The sequence below is a fragment of the Solanum stenotomum genome, chromosome 5 (genome assembly GCF_019186545.1).
Source record: "Solanum stenotomum isolate F172 chromosome 5, ASM1918654v1, whole genome shotgun sequence".
In the NCBI taxonomy this organism is placed as follows: Eukaryota; Viridiplantae; Streptophyta; class Magnoliopsida; order Solanales; family Solanaceae; genus Solanum; species Solanum stenotomum.
The window spans coordinates 29,264,793-29,274,364 of NC_064286.1; the positions used below are offsets into that span (position 1 = coordinate 29,264,793).

Here is a 9,572-nt window from a genome sequence, read left to right on the forward strand (position 1 = left end):
GTTGTGGTTTTTATGAAAAATTGTTACTTTTATGAAAGGTTGTCACCTTTCAGAAGGGTTGTAACTTTTTCAAAGAGTTGTGACCTTTACGATATGACACAATTTGCATTTTTTCGCACTACCCTTTGTTATCTATAAATAGAGGGATTTCCTCTCACTTTTTTTGAATTTTTTTATTCAATGTAGGTCGTCAGTTAACCACTTGAACTATTTTTTTTAATGAATTTTAGGTATTGAACAATTTAAGTAGCCTTAAATCTATGTTAACATTAAAATATATTTGACTAACAAAAAATTAGAAATACACTGTGACATCAAGGTTCTCCTTAATGGTACATCACACCTCAAAATTAATAATACTATATATATATAAAAAAAAATGAAATAGAAAATCCTACAAAAAAGATAATATCGTCCGGTGGTTATTTACCTTGACCCAATCACATGAAATAAACAATCTCATAATAAGACAAGGGTATCATAGGAAAGAATTTTTTTTTTTTTTGTAGAATTTTAAATCAAACACAAGATTAAGTGGGAAGCAATGAACCAAACATTTGATAAAAAATAATCCCTGCATTATCAATCTATGCATTGCTAATCTTTACATTACTAATTCATGTGTTACTAATCTTTGCATTATCAATGCTTGTAACAAATGATCCTTTTAAGAGTTGAAAAACACTTGTGTAAACCCATATTAGAGTGATCTTGTGACATTCTCTTGGAGTATTTGAGATTCATTAGAATAGCATTGTACTTTGTACTCTTGTTTATAGTGAAATTGATCTTCTCGGCATGTGGATTAGGTGTCACCAATTGAACCACGTTAAATTTGTGTTTTCTTTGCTTGTTTTACTTTCATTATTATCATTTTACTCCCCCCCCCCCCCNCAAGGTCATATTTTAGATGACATCCTTTCCTTTTTAATTCATCCCTAAAAAAATATCACCTTACTAAAACTAAAAATAATTTAACTTTCAAATTCTTCTTTTACATTTAATGAAATGATTTACAACCACACAAATATTTAAGGCTTGTTTTATACCACAAGTTTCAAAAGTTTTTTTTTTCTTAAACACCTATAACACTTCCTAACAAAGATGACTCCATACCTAAGGGACTCGAATCCGAGACATTTGGTTAAAGATGAAATTTATCACTCAATCAGAACCCTTGGTGGTGCACTACCCAGATTTTGGCCCTTGGAATGTCAGGAAGGGGAGGTTATTGTTAAAAATAAATTAAAAAAAAGTAAGACAAACAAATCGAAACAAATATGGATTACCCATAGGAATGGGAGCAAATCTTTGGATAACATTATTTTTATAATTTATTTAATATTTCATTGTCTTCAAATTAAATGCTCCAAAAAAGGATATCAAAAACAATTCTTTTGATAAGAAAAATACAATTGCTCCAACAACCCTGCATAGGGCCACTGCCTCTGTTTCACCAATATCTGCTTCTTGGTGATTTATATAAGAACTTATCCAAATACTAATAATAAATTAGCAGCCCATATCATATCATATCTTATCATTCAGAGCAGAGCAGTATAAATGAAGGTAAAGTTGGTGAGCAACTACTCATCTTTAATTATTCTTTTCTCTCTTTTGTTAAACAGTCATAGTGAGTTAATTGGGTCTTGTTCTTCATCACCTAGGTAATGACTATTGACTCATGCTCAACTTCTGTTGTTTCTACTATCTTAGTATTTAGTTTTCAATTAAAACTTTTTGTGTAGAGATAGGTAGGAAATTTTCTTAAAGTGGTGACATCCCTTTTTGTTTATTTTATTGCATCTCCACTTTGTTATTTTCCATGAGTGAAGTAGTTGGAGACATTTAAATTATAATAATGTTATCAATGTCAGTTTCTTTTCCAAAGTCTTTCTTTTTAATTAATACTCGTATGCCCTTAATTAGTTGTCCATTTTTAAATTGATATACTTATTAAGAAAATAATTATTGACATAGTGAGTTTACCATTTTACACATATTAATTATGAAGTGGATGAATTAAAAATTTAAGATTTTCAAAAAGTTTACCTTTTTCAAAGTAATTGATTGAGGGTATAATTTCTTGATTTGTCAAAATGGACAAGTAATTAGGGACAGCTATAAAAGAAAAAGTGGGCAAGTAATTAGGGACAAATGGAGTATATCAGATATATTAGGTGATACATCATTTCTTGTTTAATACTATCTCCGTCCACTTTTATTTGTCATAGTTTATTTTTTTAAAGTCAAATAGTAAAAACTTTGATCAACATTTTATGATGTATTTTTTCAATATGCAAAAAATTGCAATTCATAGTGCTCTTCGTATAGTTTTTGAATATCTAAAGTTTTTGTTTAAAATATCAAATTAATGTAATCTAATTTAATTTTGAAAATTAGTCAAAATGACTTTCGAAAAGCACAACATGACAAATAAAAGTGTACAGAGGGAGTATATGAAGGAATGATTGATCACTCCAGGGGCGGATCTATAGTGTGTCCAAGGGGGTCATCCGACCCTCTTCGAAAAAAAAATTACACTATATATATAAGATCAATTTTTTTGTGTACGTGTATATATTTAAAATTGAACCCCCTGAGCATATGTCAAAGGAGTAGCTCAATGGTTTATGGGGGTCAGGATTTCGCCTATGTGAGCTTTGGGTCACAGGTTCGATTCCAGGCAACAACATTTTTTTATTTGAACCCCCTTGATAGAATTCCTGCCTCCGCCACTGGATCACTCTTTACTTGAAAACATAATAATGCATAAAAGGCAACAACATTTTTTTTATTTGAACCCCCTTGATAGAATTCCTGCCTCCGCCACTGGATCACTCTTTACTTGAAAACATAATAATGCATAAAAGGGAAAGAACAAGTGCAATCTTTCCCCAAAATAAATGTGATAATTTACTAGAAGAATACACAACTTAATTAAATTTATGCATGTTACTCAAGAAACATTTTAGTGCAAACACAATCTATTGTTTGGCCAAGTAAAAGTCATATATGTTTATATTGTAAACCAAACTTGTTGAATTAAAATTCATGATGAAGTGACATGTAATGTTTGGTGCATGCAGGCTTCAAATAAGTAGGACATGATGGTGAATGAAATGGTTGATGATGAACCAAAATCCCTAGGAAGGTGTTCTGTGTTTACTTATGGTGTGGGACACATGCTGAATGATATAACATCTTCCTGTTGGTATACATATCTCTTGCTCTACTTGACAGATATTGGATTGTCCCCAAGGTTCCTACTTTATTTGTTAACTCAGTCAATATGTGTCTTTCCTCCCCTATTTTTTGAGATTCATCTGTTAATTAAGCCTCTTTAATTCACAGCAATGCCGCAACAGTCACACTTACTGGTCAGTTTGCTGATGCATTTACGACCATAATAGCTGGTGAACTGGTATATATATTCCATTTGATTTTCCATGTTTCCTATACAGAATTATTCTTATATATGCTTTGCGGTATGTGCTACAGCTATTCATGAAGAATAACTACTGCCTTTTATGTCTCTGTCTTAAGGAAACATTGTGTTAAGCTTAACATCCCGTGCTAGAATTAGTTAAACTTAGCTTGTTCATGTTAGTGCAGAACTGCAGATACGTACATTATCTGTTTCTAACCTGCTCAACAGTATTATAGCCCACCATTTTGAAAGTCACTTATGTACTTAATTAAATATACAGAACATATTTTTCTCATTTGATCTATAACTAATTCATTTTCTTTTACTGCTCAAGAAAAATAAGTTGGGGGATAAGTGAGAAATTTGTGCTATTTAACATAATTTTCCGACTGATTTCTCACCGAACCAGCTCATTCTTAAAATGCATAGTGGGAAACTTCCTAATTTTTCCGTATGAAAATATTAACATTTTGTCTTTCCTTACCGATTCGATCAAAATATTTGTGGAAATAGCCTCTGAACATTTTTCAATGGAAAACTTCAGCGGGAAAATAGTGATATTTTAGTAGTGAGCATTTAACCCTGCAGCCTTTTTACTTTCCCTTTATGCTGCAGATAGACAGGTTTGGTCATTTCAAAATATGGCATAGCATGGGATGCCTGTTAGTTGCTCTATCGTTTACATCACTCTTCGGTGGTTGCCTCCCTTGCAAAATTCTTGGATCTGATTCACCTGTCGTTCAAACCGCTGGTTACTGCATATCTGCAGTGATTTTCTGCAGTGGATGGTCTTGCACTCAGATATCACACATGTAATCTCCTCAGCTTATCCACTTCAACGTGTTACAATCTTTGTTGTACAAATGGCTGGCGTAGTATGGAATGCTATATGATTTCTCATCCATTTGCCTCTCTTTCTAACTATATGTTTCTAAGACTAGAACTAAAAACTTTAACTATCATTTCGATCTTCAAGAGCTTTCTATGGGGGTTTTTTTTCCATCTCTTTTTTTATCATGAGCTAGAAAATAAGAAAAACTTTTGTATTCTGTCACGCAGTGACGCACATACTCTTAGCTCTATTACTTGATATGTCCACTTTTATCTATGCGAAAAAATCTAGGACAAGGACTCATGGCTAAATGTTTATTGCAGGTCAATGGTGAATGGAGTCACACTAAACCCAACAAGCAGAGTAGCCTGTGTTAGCTGTCGCAATGCTTTTACAATGGTTGGATATTTTATATACGATCAGTTTCATTTACTGATACCGATATTTTCTTTGTGATACTTGGTATACTAATCCCTTTTTTCCTCTTTTACCATTTCCCTCAAAAATATTGGTCAAGATTGCAAGCCTAATCTTATATGTGATCGCATTTTTCGTCTTCAATAAGGAAACTTCTAGTTCACAGGTTGACATTAAGAATCAGGTACTTAATTTTAATCAAATGCTCATCTATTTTTTCAAGTTTTTACAATTGGATTAAATTTTGACTAAAGAAATAGTACATGCAGTACCAATTGATGGCTTATATTTCGATTTTCATTGGAGCAGTCTTCGTGATTATATTTCAGCTTGGAACTAAAGAACCGAGGTTTGCTACATTTTTCCAATCCCATTTGGTAGTATTATATGTTTGTGTTTAATTTATCTAACTATTAACTCGTTATTGCTTGAGCAGACAGTTAATGTTGCAGTATTTTGTGCAGATTAAAACAAGAATCTAATGGGAAACGTGCTACAGCTTCGTGGAAATACTGGTTGAAGAAAGTCCTATATTACCAAGTACTTAGCATCTATGTGTTATGTTATGAATGGGCCTAGACCAGTATTGACAAAGCAGCCCAAAGCCGAATTAAAAGGCTATGTGTGGGATCCGGGTTGATAAATAGAGACTTGGGAGAGCAAAATAGGTTTATGAAAATTATGTGAAGCTTTGGCTTTCTGATCCTCTCATCTCCTTTCTATGGTCTAGAATCTCATCCCCTTCTAGTTACCCTCTTCTATGTTATCTATCTATAATTAGTGTGTTGTTACTTTGTTGTGGGTATTATACGTTGTAACTTGTATTCCGTAATAACAATATATATATATCAGTGTTTGTGTTGAAAATTGAGTTTGTTACATTGGTGCTTTCATCCAGAGGTTTCTCATGGAGGACCAAAGACTCAAGGCTCTCATCAATGAATCCATTAAGGAGGCGAAAGAGTCATTTTCCAAAGATATTGCAGACATTCGCCATATGTTACAGGAGGTTACCGGAAAGTTCGTTCCGGCAGGGCCTCACATTCGAGATCCAACAATGGAGGTTGCTCGTCCTCATCACGGGAAAGACACTCTTGAAGCCCCCACACTCCATCATAGGCCAGCTCCGGTGGAACTAGGTAGATTTCGTGGTGAAAATCCAGAGGCGTGGATTTTCCAAGCTGAACGCTATTTTGATTTTTACGGAATCGCAAAAACGTACAATCTAACCTTGGCATCCTTTTATCTCAACGGTGAAGCTTTGGAATGGTATCAATGGTTGTTTTGCAACAAACAACTGGCTGGCTGGGACCATTTTGTGGACAAATTGCTGATTCGTTTTCGCTCCCGTACTAGGGATAAACAACGCGAGTTCTTACCCATTCCCAGAAACAAGAATCATAGGACAGTGGAGTACTCTCAGGCGATTAGTCCATCGTTGGTTAATATTGAGACTTTAGGTCCCATGTTGGACTCCAAATATGACTTGAAGAACAACCCAAACGGCTATGCCTGCAAAGTGTTCGCTGAAATGCCCGATAAGAAAATTGACATGGAAGTCGAACATTCAGAGATAACTAATTCAACAAATCTGGCATCCCATATGTTTGATGAAAATTTTCAAACAGTATCTGCATTTAAGGGAGAGTACGGTGAGCTTATCATGTTTGATAATAATTGTCTTGCACTCCCTTGTTTGCCTTCGATTTTTAGTCGCACCCAACTTATGGGAAGATCTATATTTGATTACTTCAAGGAATTCGGTCATGCTAACCTCCCATTATCATTGTATCGATTTCCACCTGATCATTTCGGGTTCAACTTTCCATTTGATCCTGGTTCTAGTTTGCTCCCCGTAATTCTTGGCGCTGCAAACAATTATTCACGCATGGTTATGGATGATTTCAAGGAACTCATTGCGATTAATGACACTAAGAATATGGATACACCATTGGTGTCTCAAAATAAGGAGGCCAATTCAAGAAATTGTGTAGCTTGGGTCTTTGACATGTCTCTTCATAGGGATACAACTAGCTTTCTGATTCCTTTAGCTAACAAGGAATACATAGTAACAAAGGGTTATATTGCACCAAAAGGGCATACAAAGTTGCTAATGAGTGTTATATCACATATCTACAATGTTGAGATTATGTTCTTTGAGTCACTTTATCTCCTAAAAGCGGAAGGTTGGAATCGCCCTGTGATAATTTGGAGCAATGTACTGCTCATCGGTAAAGTTGTAAGAGAATTGCCTACACCTGCTTCTAACTTGCTGTTGTTAGCATGTATAGCTTCCTTAATAGCTCCAATGAGAATCCTCACAATGATAATCAAATTGGTACTACTTGAACCTTGAGGACAAGGTTCTTATTGGGGCTGAAGGTATTGTTATGAATGGGCCTAGACCAGTATTGACAAAGCAGCCCAAAGCCGAATTAAAAGGCTATGTGTGGGATCCGGGTTGATAAATAGAGACTTGGGAGAGCAAAATAGGTTTATGAAAATTATGTGAAGCTTTGGCTTTCTGATCCTCTCATCTCCTTTCTATGGTCTAGAATCTCATCCCCTTCTAGTTACCATCTTCTATGTTATCTATCTATAATTAGTGTGTTGTTACTTTGTTGTGGGTATTATACGTTGTAACTTGTATTCCGTAATAACAATATATATATCAGTGTTTGTGTTGAAAATTGAGTTTGTTACATGTTAACTCGAGTTGTGACTAATGTCTCTCAGGTCAGTATAAACCTCATCTTTTGTTTGTTTTAGTTTTCAACTCTCAAATACGCAGTATTGCATTGCTCGGGTCACCTAATTTTAAGTATGTGTATTTTTTTTCTTTTTTTGGTTCAGACCTTCTTAGCTGTTTATGTTATCAATGATCTACGGATGAGCCCATCTTCAAAAGCCTTGGTATGGGCCTTACCATCAAATTTAAATAAGGTGCTCTTCTTTTGAGGAAAAAATTTCAATTTATTCTAACTAATCAATCTTATTCATGTTAATAGATTCCTGCCATCATCTACTTATCAAGCTTCGTTGCGTCTGTCCTCCTGCAGGTTCTCTTCACCATTCAGTTCATATTTAATTCTCCCAGACTCACTTTTTCTGTTCATGCATAAACTATTTTGATTGCTATTTGCTTGTAGGAGCTCAAATGGAGTGGTGAACGGTTGAAGGCCTTCTTTTCCGCTGGGGGTCTCCTTTGGCTATTTTGTGGAGCTGTAGTAATTTTCCTCCCAATAAACATGCATGCTTTTATGTATGTCTTGTCCATACTTATTGGCATAGCAAACGCGTTGATGATGGTAAGTGAGGTTTTTTTAAAAAAAAAATTCTAGATTGATTAGTCGGTATGTACAGTTACCTGTTTATTGCATGTTAAAATATCACATGCTTAGATTGCAAACAAAAATCTGTTGGTATAATTTCTATCAACAATTATCCAGCTTGGTTTAGGCAATTAATCAGACATTTCATAATTGTGATGTATCATTCTGAATCTCTTTTTCTTTTAATGAAAACTAGAAAATAGACAATAAAGGAGCAATTGTATTAGTAAACAGACTTTTATATGCTTTAGTTCCTAGAAAAATGAAACTTGTCGTGAATCAATTGCAGAGTATCAGACATCAATGCGTTCGTCGCTTGTTGCTGCAAAGTAACTATGAGTTGATAAGCAAACCGGTTCATATGTCATATATGTGTGTTGCTATATGATAGAAGTTTTTCATTTTGATGACAGGTAACAGCAATAGGAATGGAAAGCGAGCTAGTTGATAAAGATCTTGATGGATCTGCTTTTGTTTATGGATCATTGGGCTTTATTGACAAAGTTTTATGTGGAGTGTTTTTGTACTTTCTTGAGTCTTATGAGAGTAAGAATCTGGTTCCCCTCTCTCCGTCTACTATGTCCATGCACGTCTTAAAAACAACAGTTTTCTTAGGCATAATATATATGCGTCTCTTTAACTTGGCATCATCTAGCATCTATATATACACTCCAACTTTGGGTATGTACAAGTAGATATGCAAACTTGTAGAGAGTTGATCAAGTAGATACATATGTCCTACTTGTTGTCCAATGTGACAATTTGCATCTTATGTGGCGTCCTACATGTAGAGCACGTGCATCTAGTTATTCAATTTTAAACAAGTTTAAGTGTTTACTTATGCACACCCAAAATTGGAAGGCATAGATGCAAGCGATGTCAAGTTAAATGATATATTTATGTATTACGCATTTTCCTTATGTCATTTCTTGAATTCTTTCTTTGATTATGCTAAAGAGAATCTATACTAATTTGCAAAACTTACCTAATAACTTAAGCATTATAAGTTCATTGATCATTGAAAGTGATAACGTATCAAAATCCTTGTAAAAATATTTCCCTTTCCAAATTTTGTTCAATGATTTGCTATCAACAAAGGAAAAATGTTGTCATTACATACTCTGGAAGACATTGTTCTTCTTTGTTAAACTTAATGAGTCTTTTTCGAATGTCTGTCAAGTTTGATTCAGGTTAACGATAAATTAACTTGAGCTTTGTTCTGAATAATGCAGGTGCAGATCCTCTTCCCTGTGATCTAACATATCCTTGTTTCTCCGTTACACGATTTTCTCTAGGTTTCATTCCAGGGATTTCTGCTTTAATTGGAGTCGTAGTCGCATTCTTCATAAGGTTTCACACACCCAATCCTAAGACACTGAGAGAACCCTTCTTGGCATAGCTTTCAAGGAGTAAACGTGCAATAAATTCGGGGGGGGGGGGGGGGGGGGGGGGNCTGGTGCATAAGACAGAGTATGGCCAATTAGAGCTGAATTCAAGTTTGAGCTATATTTTCACTGGTGTACTTCTGAGTAGTCATCGTTATTATAGTATTAAGAAAACA

At 34.6% G+C, this 9,572-nt stretch overlaps 1 protein-coding gene across 1 annotated transcript; it reads left to right on the plus strand.

The window, feature by feature from the left end:
• Positions 1-3,094: 3,094 nt before the first annotated feature.
• LOC125865209 (uncharacterized) lies at positions 3,095-9,572 on the plus strand. The gene is made up of 13 exons (XM_049545415.1): positions 3,095-3,262; positions 3,355-3,424; positions 4,046-4,242; positions 4,586-4,661; positions 4,780-4,863; positions 4,949-5,028; positions 5,144-5,241; positions 7,375-7,415; positions 7,533-7,592; positions 7,688-7,738; positions 7,829-7,987; positions 8,425-8,557; positions 9,244-9,572. The coding sequence occupies exons 1-13, from the start codon at positions 3,108-3,110 to the stop codon at positions 9,408-9,410; spliced, it is 1,371 nt and encodes a 456-aa protein (XP_049401372.1). The 5' UTR covers positions 3,095-3,107; the 3' UTR covers positions 9,411-9,572.